At 32.2% G+C, this 18,374-nt stretch overlaps 1 protein-coding gene across 5 annotated transcripts; it reads right to left on the bottom strand.

The window, feature by feature from the left end:
• Positions 1-417: 417 nt before the first annotated feature.
• On the bottom strand, positions 418-17,824 carry LOC114759762 (U-box domain-containing protein 35). Of its 5 annotated transcripts, XM_028949005.1 has the most exons (11): positions 17,812-17,824; positions 7,665-7,871; positions 6,690-6,910; positions 6,005-6,126; positions 5,796-5,917; positions 5,455-5,645; positions 4,784-5,106; positions 4,380-4,481; positions 2,934-3,362; positions 1,525-2,268; positions 418-927 (listed from the first exon to the last, which is right to left on the bottom strand). In XM_028949005.1, exons 3-11 carry the CDS (start codon positions 6,877-6,879, stop codon positions 745-747), a joined length of 2,406 nt encoding a protein of 801 aa, XP_028804838.1. In that variant the 5' UTR covers positions 6,880-6,910; positions 7,665-7,871; positions 17,812-17,824; the 3' UTR covers positions 418-744. The 5 variants fall into 5 exon arrangements, with proteins under 5 accessions (XP_028804838.1, XP_028804839.1, XP_028804836.1 ...); XM_028949006.1 differs by lacking the exon at positions 17,812-17,824 and having other exon boundaries at positions 7,649-8,131; XM_028949003.1 differs by lacking the exon at positions 17,812-17,824 and having other exon boundaries at positions 7,665-8,131.
• Positions 17,825-18,374: the final 550 nt, after the last annotated feature.

The raw sequence follows: 18,374 nt of genomic DNA, 5'->3' as shown, positions 1-18,374 counted from the left end.
TAAACATATCCTTCGAACCTATGACCTCATCCAAGTGGGCAAGTAGAGTTGATAGTAGAGTAATTAATTTTTGAAAACTTTATGGACATGTGGATTTGGATTTGTAAAAAGTTTTCCTGAAGTTATGAAAATGTAAGAAATATTTAAAATTTTTTTTTAAAGAAATTTAAACACTACTATCTATAATATTGAAAGCTACTTTTCAATTAAAAGAAATTTATCCATTTTGACTTTCAATTTAATCCTAAATTCAAAACCCCTGTCCATTTTGTCTTTCATATTTATATATTTTTTTAAAAGTCTTTATAATAGTTGTGCATATATTAGAGATTCCATTAAATGGTAGTTATAAGTAATACACATTATTAATAAGAATATTTTAAGAAAGACAATACATAATTATTATAACTAACAAACTTAACAAACTTTCTTAATCTACTCAAATTAGTCAATTAGGTCTTATATCAAAGACTAAGAGTAGTATCCACCTACAATATCTTTCAGTCCGTGCTATAGAGATTCTCTCCCAAAATTTAAAACCAGAATGCAACTACATCGAACAATGACATTTTATTTACACTTCCAAATCTGCCTCGCTAAGCTAAGACAACCACTTCAAGACTCTACACCACAATATCTGCTTATAACACAACATCATTCAGCACACACGCGCACACAACTAAGTATCTGAGCCACACTAGAAATTAATGTCAAAATCCGCATTGGTAATGGTTGAATTCGATATCATTTTCCTCCAGACTTCCACCCCATAATTGCTGATAGAAGTGTGTAATTAGGGATTATATTCTTATGAGGAAGTTCCATATTAGTCATTGGTGATTTGTCATTCTCTTGAAGCCATGTTTCGATTGCTCTGCGATCATATGTATATCCATCCGCAGCAACACACGGATCATCCATCACATCCTGTGTGATGCAAAACACAACAGTTATTTCAAACAACTTCAAATAATGGAAAATCAATTATACTTCAAGCCAACCAATCAAATGGACAAAATTTACGAAAGCAGAAAAAAAAAATGTTGGAAACCATGAGCACAATCTAAAATGCCAAAACCCGACTTATTTTCATGGTGGTCTCTAGCAGCTTTTCATTCTCACTTTAATCCTTACGCTTCAAAGTCCACCCAATCTAGTGCATCTGTAAAACATTGACCCTCTAGTCAATCTAGTGACATGGCACTTATTTTGTGAAGTGGGATTGTTATATATGCTAATCAAACTAAATAAACATTGGCTAACATCAGCTAAGGGTTTTGACCTTCTCACGGCCAAAGCTTGTTTAGTCGGAACTTGATGACGCCATAAGTGCCATGGCAGTAGATACATACATACGTACATACATATATATATATATGCAAATCTAATAATTTGCCAATGAAGGGACTAGTTTGGATGGATTTCGGATTCAGTAGGAAGAGCCAAATAGATAGTTAGGTCACCTGTATTTTCTTATCGCACCATAGATAGTCAAATATTGTCAGTATTGAATTTTTTAACTACCTGGAGTATTGGGCAAATAAAATGATTAGGAGGTTTTGATTTAACATTAAGACTGGAACTTTGGGCTTTGTCAGCAGCTTCTTTCAATCTTTCCAGTGCAGGAATCACGTGATCTAAATTGGGTCTGTCTCTACGACGGAGTTCTGTACAGCTAAGGCCTAATCGAGCCAAGTCCATTGTCTCCTGAAGTGGCCAACTTCCTGCCTCCGGGTCCAATATATCTGTGAGCTTTCCATCATCAACTGCTGTTTCTACCACATGAGTGAGTGCTATAGCCGGTTTTGCTGTCAATAATTGTAAGATCACCATTCCAAAAGCATATACATCGGATTTTGGAGATAACAACCCAGTTCGTTGATACTCAGGATCAATATAGCAAAGGGTCCCCACAGGCTCTGTGTCCTTGTGCATGGTGGAGGAGCCATCCGAATTGAGCACAGTAGAAAGACCAATATCACCAATCTTGCTCATTAAGTTACTGTCAAGCAAAATGTTTGCTGGTTTTAAATCACGGTGGATGATGGGTGTTGGCTTTGAGCTGTGAAGAAAGGCAAGAGCTGAGGCTACTTCCCATGCAATCCGGTATCTCTCATACCAAGGAAGTGGGGCCGTACCATTTTTCTTGAGTAACCGGTCCTCCAAGCTACCATTCTCCATATATTCATATACAAGGCATCCATCATCAGGACATGCACCAAGAAGGAGCAGCAAATTAGGATGACGAACTCTGGACAAGATTTCGAGCTGCAAACAAACAGAAGATGTAAGTACTGGAAAGTAGTTTTTAATAGGGAAAATCCCAAAAAAGTGACTACTGAATTTCAAAATTCTAAATCAGGAATTACTACAAAAGTGTGTTGTCATTTGCTCTTTGAATGTAGTCATTTTCTTTATGAGTGTAGTAACTAATACTGATTTGGAATTTTGAAATTCAGCTATCACTTTTTTGGGATTTTCCCTTTTTAATATCCGTCAGAGTCACATATTTCTGAATTTCTATTCTTTCATTTGCAAATATCATTTTTTATTTTTATTTTTTTGTTGGTGGACTCATTATGAGTAAAGTTTATTCAAGGCCTGATCTACTCTGGAAACGGAATGGTACAAGTAACAAAAACCGTGAATGTCGGTTGTGGCATGCCTTCACCATGTGTACTAATTTGATTGAATCAGTGGGTTAACCTCCTAAGTGAACAATGTTGATCTGAATTTTGTGATTTCAACAAATAAACATTTTATTTACAAAATAAAACAATCTAAAAACAACAATGTAAAAATAAACAATCAGCAATCTGTAGCCTATTTCACAAAGATCTCCAGTATAATACATTATGTAAGTAGATATGCTTTTTACTCATATTAAGAGAACTAATTTGCATATCTACGGTTTTGTTCATTAACTTCCATACCTCCCGTTGGAATTGCTTGATTTTGTGGCTCCCTTTAGAGTGGAGTACTTTAACAGCTACAACAGTATGATGCAAGTTACACTTGTACACTGTACCATATGCTCCCATTCCGATTCTCAGATCTTCAGAGAAAGATGAGGTAGCAGACACTATTTCGTCCCATGTAAACTTATGGTACTGAGGGGTCAAACCAGTAAGAGCAGACTCTAGTTTTTCTTTCTCTTGCGCAGCACGAATAGCTTTCATCTCCATTTCTCTCCTTTCTGCAGTTTCTCTCTCAGCACATTCTTTCAAATAATCAGTTTCTCTCTTTGCAGCTTCATATTTCTCTCTCTCTTGCCTTAATGATTCATTTGCCGACTCTTCCTTAGCAATAATCTCATTGAGCTTCATTAATTCATCTGATCGTCTCTTATTTAAATCATTCAGCTGCTAAAACCAATGGAAGATGTTAATGTGTTTGGCAATGGTAGAAAAGAGAAATCAATTCCATGCATATGGTGAGAAAATTTATCCCTACAAATGCCATTAATGGGTGTTATGTGACGATGAGATCATAGTAAGAAAAAGAAAACAATAAAACACATGATGAGAAGATCTATTCTTCTAACATGACAAACTTGAGCAACAGCATTTAATCCTCAAAAGTTCTAATTCAAGATAGGAAATAAAATAATAATTTTATCACTGGATAAATGCAGGGCGAGTAAGTTTTAAGATGCCTCACAACTAAACCCTAATTTCTCAATGATTAAAAATAGGTAGGGGGCAGCAATGAGAAGGATGATAAAAGAAAGTGCTAATGATGATTTGGAAAGAGACATCAGCGGCGGCAACTCCAGATTATCAAGCTCTTCAGATATAACAATGTCAATATGAAAGCCAAAAGTGAGCTTCACATCCTTAGGCTTCACATCCTCATCTGAATTGCCAATTTATTTGATTTGATGAGTGATAGTATCAGTTCAGTTATCCTCTTCAATTGAAGGAACTTGATTTTCATTTCTTGGTCAGCCTAAACAATCCGTAAAGAAATCATAATTTATGATAAGAAATAAAATATCATACGATCTCCAAAGACCCAGACAAATGCACCCAGAAATTGTTTACGTACTTATAGATTAACACTAATTCCCCAATAGAACCCTGAATTACAGGCTGAAATGACTTCATAAACTAACCAAATAGCAGAATATTTAATATTCCCATCAAACTGCATCAAAATGGTAGAATAGCAAATACAAGACAGAACAATTCATAGAATCCAGTGATTCTATTCCTTGGATAAGTGTTTGCAACACCCCTCCCATTTCCTAGTCTAATACAGTAAAGCTATGGGGTTGGCAGGAGGAGGGAAAATTTTAGAAAAACCCTGTATTTACTATGTAACTGAAATAGCAGAAAAAGTGGAGCAAAGAATTTATGGCTAGAAGAAATTAATATTACCTTCCGTGATGCATCAATGTTCTCATTTTGAGCTATTGCATGCATTCCTTGTGCATGTCTTAATTCAATCCTCAACTTTTCCAGCTCAAGGTTAATATTTTCCTGATCAAACATTGAAACAATTTAAAAAAAAAAAAATACATGAAGGATTTCATATCGGTCAAAAACAGGCCTTGGCACAACATATTCTAGAGCATCAAGATGCAGAAAAAGTATAGCAAGAAACATAAGTACACATAAAAAATGTCATATGATATCGACTGCATTTTTTTGCAACAAATATTCCATATCTAATTAAACTCCTTTTACATATGACAAGGCTAGTTCCAGAAGACACCATCAACTAGAGCAGAAATTGTAAACCACCACTATCAAGTAGAACCAAAAAAAGAAAAATTGATTACCTGCCTAGCAGGTGAAGGAGATTCAGTTGCTGGTAGCACATCAAGGGTGGAATTTTGAACATGGACCTGCGATTCTGTTTCTGATTTAAAGCTTATGCAACTTGAAGCCTGACTAAGACCATAGCCAATACTATAATTTCTAGCAGACGAAATTGTAACATTATTCTCTGTTCCAGTATCTAGGGACTGACATCCACAATGGCTAGATTCAATAAAACTAGGATTTGCACTTAGGACAGTCTGATTAACAGAGGAAAGAGCTTCAAATTGCTGTTCTGTTGAAGAGGAGTTTAAAGGACCATATAAAGCAACTGTGGCAGAGTCTGCAAACCCAAAAATCATAGAAGATTAGAACTGTTTTTGGGTGACAAGAACATAATGTTATTCAACAAAAAGAGAATACAGTTGGAGATGCTTCATCATGATCATGCTGTGCACAGTTAAGATTCCAAGAGAAAAGGCAAGATAATCAAAACTAAGAATGCTAGCATAGCACCTTCATTGCACTCAATATGAATTCGTATGACTACCACAAAGACATGATAGAAAATGCAGATTTTACTATATCTCCCCTATTTTCTGTGGCGGGATACCGAAAGTTAGAGAATTAGGAGGTTATCAATTAAACAAAACATATAAATAAAATGTCGCAGGTTTTCCAAGTAGGATACCCGGGGGAGAGGAGGAAGTGCAGTTTGAAGAACTGGTAGAACCATTGGTTTCACTACCATCGTCTGCAAAGCTCTGATCAATTTGTACATCTGACGGCCGTACAGAAGACAATTTTCCTTTGGAAATAGCATAAACTGTACAAAATCTTGGAGTACAAACTGATATTTTTGCAGCAATACCCTTAAGCTTGCTGAAAGCAAGAAATAATTTAAAATGGAAGAAAAACAGTTCAAACAAAATTTAAATGAAAAATAAAGCATACTAATCAAGAATTCAGTAAGAAAGATTCTTAAAAGAGCAACATAATTGCATTACAGATCAGAATGTCAGGTATCTATACCTGGAAAATATGCTACGAGATGATGCACCAATAATAAGTTTGGTCACGGCACCCTTAGCAATTTCTTCTGCTATTGCAGCTGCAACATCATCAGATTCTATCACCACTGTATCTACATATACCTGCGACCACAATAGAAGGATGCAGATCCTAATTTATGGAACTAATGCTAACTAAATTTCAAATTTCCATGAGATGCAATATTTGACCTTTTCCTGATCACACATATTTTTATAGGGTAGAAGCATTTGACTTTTCTGCCACTCAACTTCCTTTCTGAAGGCATTCACTACATCAGGACGCACTTGTGAAATAGGGATGAAATTTCCCACTGGAACAAAAAAGATTTCCAGTTAGCATGTTGAAATAGGTAGTCACTGTTTTAATGTCTTTTCTTAGTAATATGCATAAACACTGTATGGTACTAAATGGTCCATGAGGTCACTTTAGATACTGAAAACTGTCTATTATTATTAATATGGTAGAGTAGGTAGGCTAATTAGTTACTCATCTTTCCATGCACCTAAGATTGGAATGGTTGAAGGAGATTATTAGATACAAGGCTTACAAAGGTCCTACCCTTTCTATAAAGTTTACGATTTTGTGGATATGAAAAGTTAATTATGCTGTTAAAAAAATAATCCTGTTCATTGAGTAGGGAAGAGAAGAAAATAATGCTAATTAAAATATTCTTCAAACCTTAACCAATAGGTCAAACCTCCTTTTACTAATTTCTTCAGTACAAGAGTAACTTCAGCAGTAATTGCTTGAATTAGAAGTTCTATTTCTGGACGACACAAAGAGCTTGGAATTAAAAAAAATAGTAAATTTCTAAAGCATTAGACTATTCCTAAACGTAATAGGAACAAGAAATACAAAAGGACATATATTTACTTGGTGTTGGTATTCGTTTTATACTGGCATGGACATGTATCAGCTTAAACATGATCCTCCCTTCCGGCACAAACCTCTTAAGTGCCCACTGTAATATAGTTGTACTTTTCTTGCCACCCTTGATACCTACAGCCACAACTGAAGACGGTGCATGCTGTAATTCATTTTTTTCTCCTGCCTTATCCTCCATCACTCTTTTCCTTGTAGAAGCAGTTACTTCTCTGAAACGAGGCAAAATAAATTTTTTCCTTTTTTAATTTTTCAGATTGCTTTACCATCACAGAAATCAACAGGAAGCAGATAACGTTGCTCCATGTGTATATAACAACTCCTCATGAAGACAACAGCAGTTGGAATTGGAATAATTAATTACTCCTAAACAACTATGGCTTTGAACATACAAGCCATGCAAAAATGAGGAAGCAGTGGACTCGTCATAAGCACAAGCTAAATGGTTAAGGACATGGAGAAGATATCGAAAAGCCAGAAAAGAAAAGAATTGCAATGAGCATTGTGTGCAGATATAGCAATTCCCAATTCAATGTCAAACACGTCAATAAAAGTCATCCAATTGCAGACAAGACTTTTCTATGTAATGTTTTCTCCCTAGTTACTGTTTTCTTCCCAGTTACTCCAGAACAAACAGATTGGCTTTCAATGAACGAACTATGCAAAATGAAGAAAATCGTCAAAATCATCTAAAGGGACAAGCACAGAATATGACAATACAAATTTTTTAGTAAAGAGATAAAAAATTTCCCAATTATATCACAAATAACAAATTAAATGAATACTTAAATAACTGAGTCACATATAAAACAGGTGCACCGACAAATAGAAGCAAAAAGAAGTTGAAGAAGGCAAGTTGTAGTTGTCAAATTTTACAGAGAAAAAGAGGAGTCAAAGATTCATAAGAAACCTTTATGGTTAAAGATAAGAAGAATTCATAAAACTCTAAACAGATTTTGAACTAACCAATATAAGCTAGCTCGATGAACGTTGAAACCAGCTTCAGGCACAAGAGATGCCCACTAACCATTCTCCCTCTACGAAGCCATAATCAAATATTGAAAATCTCAGAAGTGTTTGGGATGGATTCCGAAGGAAGAAGAAGGAGCAATGTGAAGCTTGAACTCAACGTCGCTTGTAGGTAATGCCCATGTGGTAAGTAAATTAAAATGTCTGTCTTATTGGGGCTTTCTGGGATTTGAAATTATCGGCTTCAGAGAAACTCAACCAACTATATAAAACAAGTTTCACGAAGTTTCAACTAACCAATCAGCGTCAACGATTCTTCTTCGTCAAAGGTCTCGCCGCCGGGATCTAAATGATTAATTTCTATTTATTGGTTGTGGTTGATTTTAAAAAATTTGAGTCTTTTCGTTTTGATTTAACTGCTTTCAGAAAATCACAATATGATAATATCATCAACGCTTGCGCAAGCGTTAGACCGTGACGGATCAAATTCATTTCTCCCTCCCCTCTCCTCCCCTTCCTGACTCTTTTCCTGGGAGAACGAAGGAAGGGAAAAAAAAAAAACCTTAAAAATTATTAAATTCTAAATCTGTTTCCTATACTTTGTTTAGACTGTATTTTAACCTACCAACAACAGCATATTTTTATAAAAATTTTCTAATTTGGGATTACTCGGTTTTCAAGTTCTTTTCGTTTCCTTTTTCTTTTCTTTTTTTTGCCTCTTGCAAAAAAAAAAAAAACTCACAAAAACTGACTCGACTTGACTTGATTAGGAGAGTTGACAATATAAAAAAAAAAAAAAGACTCAAATATTAGGGGGACTTACCCCTTTTTAATTCCATATTTTATTTTATTTTTTTTATTACTTGGTGAAAATGTTAATCATCGGCTAGATAAAGATCAGGTCGAGTCAATTTTTGTGCCTTCTCGCCTCATGGGATTCGAGTTTAGTTCCGACTCCTAGATGTTGTCATGTGCATGAAAGTGCCAACATACCCTTTAAGAATAATTGATTTTAAAAGTGTCTATTTTGCCTTTAAAAAAAAAAACATTATCTATTTGGTACATATGACTAGGGCTATGCAATGAAAGGGTTGGGCAGCCTGAGCTCATTTAAGGTTAGATGAGTACGGCGTAACTCATACCTGTACAGAACCCATTTAGACCAATTATAAACGAGATGCCCTTAAATGAGTGGGATATATTTTGTAATGTAATTTACACTATAAAATTAATTTTATATTTAGAATTGAAAAAGTAATAGCTAAGATTTATGGTAACTCCTAATAGGTTTTTTTACCAAAATACGATAAACAGTGAACTATATATCAATATGCTGTACTTTTGAAAGTATTTACCAATATGCTGTATTTAAAATCGTTCTTGCCTTTCAAATTACATACAAGTCGTTCTTGGCGTAAATGATTTCAAAAATTGTTCACGCCAAGAACGATTTCACTTTCTCTCTCTGTCAATTTTGCACGACTTATTTGATCTCCGTTGCCTTTCCCATTCGCTGCCCTCCACTGCCACAAAATACCAACATTTTGCCTCAATATGGAGAGATTAGGCGAGGGAATTGAATGGATAAGAAGAAGCAAAGTTCGCAGAGAGAGGGGGAAAAAAAGCAACCTGGATTTTTTTTTTCACTAATGGATGTTTAATGCCATTAGCAAATAAATAAAAAATTATTCAACACTTACTAATTTTATTTTATTCAGCTCACTATATTTAATAAAAATTAAGGATTGAATATAAAATACTACCTCTAATCTTTAGTACAAGACACAGTTAACTAATTTAGAACGATTAAATAAGTTACTAAATTATTTTAAAATATTTATATTTATCATTTTTATCCAAATTAATTTGTCTCACTTATAAATTGATATATAATTTAATGATTCACATAAGTATTAGAGAGATCATGTAAGATATATATTATAATAAGGTAATTTAGTAACTTTTCTAATCTCTCTAAATTAGCCAATTAATCATCTGGATTTTATATTAAGGACCAGAAAATAATATATTTGTATGGTTTACGTTTTAATTTATGAATTTTATATTAATGAACAAAGGATGAGAGAGAGAGAAAGAGAAAATAGCCGGCCTGGATTTTTTTTCTCCACTGGTGGGTGTTTAATATCATTAGGAAGTAAATAAAAATTATTTAATACTTACTAATTTTATTTCATTAAAATTCTTAAATTTTATTTCTTCTACTTGTTTCTTTTGCATCATACAGAACCTAAAAATTGAGTGTATTTAATTATCATGAATTAGATAACAAATATTGAATGATGAGAATTGTCTTATAAATTAAAACATACCATAAAAATATATTATTTTCTAGTCCTTAATATAAAATCCAGTTGATTAATTGGCTAATTTGGAGAGATTAAAAAAATTACTAAGTTACCTCATTTTAATATATATGTTACATGATCTCTCTAATACTTATGTGAATTATTAAATTATATATCAATTTATAAGTGGGACAAATTAGTTTGGATAAAAATGATAAATATAAATACTTTAAAATAATTTAGTAACTTATTTAATCGCTCTAAATTAGTTAACTGTGTCTTATACTAAAGACTAGAGATAGTAGTTTATATTCAATCCTTAATTTTTATTAAATATAGTGAGCTGAATAAAATAAAATTAGTAAGTGTTGAATAATTTTTTACTTTTTTGCTAATGGCGTTAAACATCCACTAGTGAAAAAAAAAATCCAGGTTGCTTATTTTTTTCTCTCTCTTGCGAACTTTGCTTTTTCTGATCCATTCAATTCACTGGCCTAATCTCTCCATATTGAGGCAAAACGTTGGTATTTTGTGGCAGTGGAGGGCAACGAACAGGAAAGGCAGCGGAGATCAAACAAGTCGTGCAAAATTGGCAGAGAGAGAAAGTGAAATCGTTCTTGGCATGAACGATTTCAAAAATCTTAAGTAAATACTTTCAAACTTCTGAAAGTCTTCTTGTCAAGAACGATTTTAAGTAAATACTTTTAAAAGTGCAGTATACTGGTATATAATTTTACTGTTTATCGTATTTTGGTAAAAAAAAAAAAAGCCACTCCTAATATTGAAAACTCTAAGCTTGAGTCTTGGGAAATTCAGAATTTCAATTAGTTGAAAAAAACAAACAAATTTTCCTACCTTTTTGTTGTCATTGATATGGAACAAGAAGGGGAATTAAACCAAACAATATCAAAAACACACCGTAATATATGCTTGCCACGTGCCTACCACGTGCATACATATTTTTAGCATAATACCTTTTTGCCTAAAACTATATTTTCCTCGACAAAGGGTTTGGCTAATGTAAAGGATAAGCTACACTTTGGACTAAATTTATGAATTGTTTATTATCTTCATCTTTTTTTTTTTTTTGGATTCTTTGTTCTGCTTACATTCTACTCTTAAGGCTTGTTTGGTACATTGGAATTGAATTCAATAGAAATGGAAATAAAAATAGAAATGGAGATGAAGATGGATACAAAAATAGAAATGAGGTTTAAAAGTATGTTTGGTATGGTGGGGAAACAAAATCTAATTTTTACATAGAAAGACCAAAATACCCTCTTAAATTAAATAAAAAAATCCTAATCCTTTGTCTTTTTCACAACTTCACTCAACTTGCACAACTAAATTTTTCAGCAAGATTTCACATCTATGAAGATCTAGCCAACCCATAGCCAAATATTTCAAGAACTTCAACCATTGCTCATCACCGGTGGTTGTCACTCAACAAAAATCATCCACTAAGCTAGATTTTATGGAGAATGAGGGCTAAAAAATCAAAGTATGGGAAGGAACCCAAAAGAATCATTTCTACAAACAAGCCTGAAATTGCCATCTATCCCGACTAGAAAAATGAAAGGCAGATGTAGAAGCCTCTAATGAATCTATCCAAGTATTTTGGAGGAAGAGAAAAAAGGGAGCAATATTGGACAAGAAGGATCGATGGAAGCCTGATCTGGAAGAAGAAAGTGGTTTGCTGCCAACAATGGGTGAGTCGACAATGAATTCGGCTTCCGAAGATAATGTAGTTTCATTTTGAGATTTTTGTGACTTCAATGCTGACGCACAATAGAGAATGGTGGAGGTGGTGCGATCGTTTGCTTACACCATCACTGGCGAATATGAAGATTGAAGACCCACATCCACAATCATAGCACCCTTGTTTTCTAATCTGTCTAGTGATAATGGAGGTCAAGATTGCTGTTGGGATTAGAGTCGAAGGGCGACTGAAAAAATATGAACGGCAGAAATGTCAAAAATCTAAATTCTATGGAATTGGGTCAAGTGGTGGAAGCCAATTTTGGGCTTTTTGGTGGAATTGGGCTCCATGTGGAATTAAAATCTATCATACCAAACAGGCTAAAATTTGAATTCCACCTTCAATTCCATTTCCATGATCCCCAATTCCATCATACCAAACGGGGCATTAGCCTCCTTATTATTCTTTTGTACTATCGTAGAGACTAGAGCTATTTGAATATAATAAAACAAATGCATAGATTATATGAATAATGTTAGAAGGAAAATGAAATCGAAGACATAAATAATAGGACCGTTTTGAAGAGCTTATAAGTAGCTTTTTAATAGTGATTTACAGAATAAGAGACAAATATGTGAGAAGAGTGTTGTCTTAGATTACGTGAAACATGCTTATAGGGAATTTCTACCATTATCCCAAACAGGCACAATATTAATTTAAGCTTCTTACCAATTGATTGATCATGTCATGATTTAGATTAAGGTAAATATAGTCTAGATGAAAGCCATTATTGATATTGTTTTTTTCTTTTTGTGTTTTCTATTACTGACTTCAATCGAACACTAATTCCATAATAATATGATGTGAGCATATGATGTAAAGCAATAAACGCCCGCTACCTCCCGATAAACCACCCCAACCCAACCCAACCCAACCCATTTAAGCTTCTCTATTTCGGGCTATTGATGGGCGGGCTTAAATGGGTTAAAAAAAATGATGGGTAGTGGGTGAGTCGTGCGGGCAACGTGGGGCTACTTATCCCCTAATAGTGACCGTGCATAATTTAACATAATTGACAACTTATAAAACATTAACATATATTTAGTTATTTTAAAAACAACCATTGACGGTTAACAATTATAAAACAAACACGGACTAATAACTCACCATTACCAAGCAGGGAATATGTAATTATGAGATAAGGGGATAATCTAAAACACAGTTTTAAATTTTGAGTAAAATACTCTAACTATCCTTCTGTTTTGTCTTAATTACATGGACCTCTTTTCTATTTTCATAACATACATTTTAATCCAAACCATTAACACTATTAAGGAATATTTTGAAAAGATTCTTTATGTACATTTTTTAATTAAAAAATATTAGAATAAACCTTGTTTCCTACTTTACCCCTCATTATATTAAATATGTAGTTTATCTCTTAATATCAATATTCATTAATAATATATTTAATATTTCACTAAATTTAATAAATTAAGACATTACTTTATAATTTTATTGAAAATACATATATACAATTACAAAACATTTTTTTACTAATATATAGTTAAAAAATTACACCACAAGTAAGTTTAAATAAATAAACAAGATTTATTGTAAAATAAAAATTTGCATTTATAAAATTAATAAAATTTATAATATGGTAATCGATTCAATAGCATAACAAAAAAAGTTAAAATATTTATTAAAATTATTTTTTAATTTCAAATAAAGATGTATGATATGTCATTAAATGATAATTATTAAGTAATATTTGTATTAAGAAGAGGTAATTTGGTCAAAATAATGGGTCAATCCTATGATTTAACAGTTAACTAATGGATGGGTGGATGAGAGTTGAATCTCAAAATTAGAAAGTAGGTTTGTGCAATATATATTTTGATTTTAAAGGACATTCATATAAGTTTCCAAAATAAAAAGGAAGTCTTTGTAATTTAGGTTAAAGAGAGGGGAGGATGATGTCTTTTACTCTTAAATTTTAAATTAGAAATCATCAAACGTTCAAATTAATAAAGTAATAATCGAAAATACAATTATATAATACTCATCTGTTCATAAATATAAGATTTATTTTGTAATGTAAATTATATTATAAAATGAGTCTTATAATTAGCATTGGAGGAGTAAATATTATAAGAGTAAATATTATAGCACCTCACATTATTGACACCGTTATTATGAATAGGATAATGGACCATTATATAAGAAAAGCAATCGGAGTTGACTATCGACTAAGCGTTGGCACCTGCAGAGTCTGCTTTCTAGATACTGACAAATAGGTTACGTAGTGTTCTAGCATAAAATACTCAATGTCTTTTTCACAAAAGAAGAATCTATTTATGAAAATTTTAGGGAGTTAGAATTTACAATTGGAACATATAGTTAAAAAATTACACCACAAGTAAGTTTAAATAAATAAACAAGATTTATTGTAAAATAAAAATTTGCATTTATAAAATTAATAAAATTTATAATATGGTAATCGATTCAATAGCATAACAAAAAAGTTAAAATATTTATTAAAATTATTTTTTAATTTCAAATAAAGATGTATGATATGTCATTAAATGATAATTATTAAGTAATATTTGTATTAAGAAGAGGTAATTTGGTCAAAATAATGGGTCAATCCTATGATTTAACAGTTAACTAATGGATGGGTGGATGAGAGTTGAATCTCAAATTAGAAAGTAGGTTTGTGCAATATATATTTTGATTTTAAAGGACATTCATATAAGTTTCCAAAATAAAAAGGAAGTCTTTGTAATTTAGGTTAAAGAGAGGGGAGGATGATGTCTTTTACTCTTAAATTTTAAATTAGAAATCATCAAACGTTCAAATTAATAAAGTAATAATCGAAAATACAATTATATAATACTCATCTGTTCATAAATATAAGATTATTTTGTAATGTAAATTATATTATAAAATGAGTCTTATAATTAGCATTGGAGGAGTAAATATTATAAGAGTAAATATTAGCACCTCACATTATTGACACCGTTATTATGAATAGGATAATGGACCATTATATAAGAAAAGCAATCGGAGTTGACTATCGACTAAGCGTTGGCACCTGCAGAGTCTGCTTTCTAGATACTGACAAATAGGTTACGTAGTGTTCTAGCATAAAATACTCAATGTCTTTTTCACAAAAGAAGAATCTATTTATGAAAAATTTTAGGGAGTTAGAATTTACAATTGGAACACCAAAATTTATGATTCAGATGAGGTGATTCACAAGAGTAATAATATCATTTATAATTAGAATAAGGCCATTTACAAATAGAGTTAGCATTCACAATAAGCCAGGGAATTAGGATAAAAAGTTTTTTGAAGTTTAGCTTTATGCCCTCACTTTTTTGGCATTTTTACTTACTTTGTTTATTTCTTGACGCTATCATATCCCGCGTATTATCTTGTGCACTGCTTTTTGTTTTTACATTGACGAGTTGCATCAAAGCTTTGTCATCATCAAAAAAGAGATAATGTCATAGAAGAACTTGTTTTGTAGAAAACTTAATTAATCTAAATTATAAATGAAATGTTTTTCAAAAAATTTATTACCTTTAAACGTTTTTCAAAAAGTAATTTAATTTATTCACAAGTTTTAAATGCTTTCACTAATGTGAGTATTTGATTTGCATAAGTTCAAAATATGAACTAAGTTAAAAAAGCCTTGTTCTTTGTCTGAGTTTATATTTTGCCTCTTGAATATTTGACTTTAGTTCACTGAAAATATACTAAAAATTATTTTTAACTATGTGCTTGTTTCAATTTAATTTCTTTATACGTTTGAGCATTAGACTCAAATTTATTCAAGATAAAGATCAAGTCAAAAGTAACCGCAATATTATTCGAGTCAGAAAGCTTTTTACGTTGTATCTTCATTGGCTAACTCCAATATATAGAAGATATAATCCAAGTCATTTCATACTCCGATTCTATTTGAGTTGCACATTGAAAAATTATTTTACTAAATTTGAAAATGATATTAAAAATATTTAAAAGGAGTGTCTTGTTCGAAAATATTTTTAGAATATATTTTATAGCACTCTTTACAAGATAACAAAGAAAGATCAAAGATCTAATGGAAGAATAAAAGAAGAAGTATGATGTCAAACATCATTAAATAAAACTAACTACTTCAAATTCAAGCTTCAACGGGAAGTTTCATTTATTGTTTTCATCAACTACCTACACAAGCTTCAACGAAAAAGTTCTATGTCTAATGGACAAATTCGAAGATAGATTACAAATAGAAGATGCATTGAATGAAGTACAAGAATAGAAGAGAACAAACACGAGATTTTTTATTACTAGAGATCCACATCTATGAACTTTTATATCCTATTTGGTTAATATTAATCCTTAGTTTCTGACCTTATTTTGTTTTAGTCACTGAAATTTGAAAACCAAAGTTTTAGTCCATGAAATTGACCTCATTTTGATTGCTTTCGTTTTTTTTTTACCTAAATGCCTATAAAAGTACCCAAAAAAAAACTAAAATCCTACAATGTGTAAAAGTATTCACCCAAATGCTATATCTAAAATCGTTATTGTAAGAGTGAATTACAAGTTGAAACAAGTCATCCTCACCAAGAACGATTTCTGGAATAAATCTAACAAAAGTAAATTCGTTGTTTACGTGAATAATTTCAATTTCACATGACATTTATTTCTTTAAAAATAAAAAGCCACAAAACATTCTTTGTTTATGAAAAGAAAATTTACTTTTGTGTGAAATATTCTTCTATGTGAGAATCCATCTATATTTCCTCCCTAATAATACAAATATTAACTTGTTAGGTCAACTCTATAACACCCTAAACTACTATCTTATCATACTTAACCATCTTTTGTCGGCAATAAGGACCTAAACTTTTATAAAAGGAATGAGTATAAATAACACCAAGTATTGATATCATGGTTATGAAGAAACCAAGCTTACCTTGATAGCACAACTATGTTAGAAAATGGCCAAAACCCTAACACAGTTTAGCAGAAACTTTCCTAGCACCATGATTGACACATTTTAAACGTCTTATGCATAAATAAACCAAGTCCAACTCATTCCCTAACAAAGCTCAGAAAAGATTCTTGCTTAACCATAAGACTATCAAAAAACTGAGAGATGAAAAATGTCTGATAAAGAAACATCAAAAAGCAACTAAGGTTCTAGGTGACAATTAATTAAAACTAAGCAAGACAAAATAGTGGGGCACAAACACCAAAGTAGGTGACCTCATGCCTTCGATTCCTTTCTTAACGTAGCTCCCCTATTATCTTACTTGAAAAAGATAAAAGTAACAAAGTGAGACTACCATCTTAGTAGCATAAATTTCAAGCTACCTTAGCTACCAGCACCCTTATAAGGAGGGATTAAAAGTTAGACATTCAGATAAGGCAAGTCAAAATCATACAAATATAATTACAATGTATAAACCAAAGAGCAACCCACAAATGCACAGGTTATTCACATATAATTGAACCCAATTGTTCTATGATAACAAATGCACAGGTTATTCACATATATTGAACCCAATTGTTCTATATTATTCATATCATTTTAAGGGTATTTATCATATATTTTGGCTCCTTTTGATGATAATTATGCTTAATTTAGATAAGAGTCCTTACTTTGAGTTAGTGTCTTTTGAGGGTAAATTGTCATAATTGGTTATTAATTGTATTCAATTGATTTCTAGGACAATTGATGCTTCAAATTGTTACTTTTATTGTAGGACACTGAGAATTAGAGCCAAGATTGAAGACCAAAGCATTACAAACTGAGAGTTTCCAAGAAATGCTGTGTTGTGTCAAAAAGTCTGAAAATGTGCATCAGTGACATTCTGGAATAGTTCGCCAGGGCAAACTTTTGAGTTTACCGCGGCAAACTCTCAAAATCTCACAAAAATTCCCTTCTGGAATAGTTCGCCGCGGCAAACTCTCTCGTATCAGTAACGTCAGATTCGGATCCAGAACGCAAAATGGACCCTTTACTCGTTATGATTCGACCCAGATGGACTCCTAAAACCCTTAGAAACCCTATTTTCGACCAATCACTCCATTCTATCGTCAAGAACACCTCTATTCTCTCATCCTCTTGCCTCTCCACCTCCATCTTCTTCCCCATCCATTTCCTTCACTTGTTCTTCATTCCATCTCATTTCCTTCCACTCCCAGCTGCCATGGCTGACGAATTCACTTCGGTTGGAGCTTTTCTTGAAGCTATGGAGGGCTAGGGTTTATCAACTCTTGAAGAATGGTGGTGTGGCATGAGTTTCCAGACTTTAAAGGGGAGTTTAGTTTCAGTTTTCAATTTTTAGCTATAATTTATGGCTTTCTAGGTCTAGGAGTTGTAAATTGTTAGTTAAGAACTTGGGATTGTTACTGTAATCATTGGTTAATGATTTACGTTTGTAGTTTGGATTGGTTAATGTTGAATTCTGTGCTTCAATATATGTAATTACATATATGTTTCCTTGTAACTCTCTTGATTCTCTCTTATCTTACATGGTCATGTTTTGATATTGAGTTGATTTTCGGTTGCAATGAACCAATTGCATGATCATTCTCAAATTACACATTAGGAAAACTTAACAATGTTTTCATTAATGAAGTTATTGATTTAAACATTAGACTCAATGAGTTATTGAGGTTGTTATTAAGAAAACCTAA

This window comes from Neltuma alba, unplaced genomic scaffold (genome assembly GCF_004799145.2).
Source record: "Neltuma alba isolate B1F8T4 unplaced genomic scaffold, ASM479914v2 tig00010898_pilon, whole genome shotgun sequence".
Taxonomy (NCBI): Eukaryota; Viridiplantae; Streptophyta; class Magnoliopsida; order Fabales; family Fabaceae; genus Neltuma; species Neltuma alba.
This window is presented reverse-complemented; position numbering and strand designations above follow the sequence as displayed.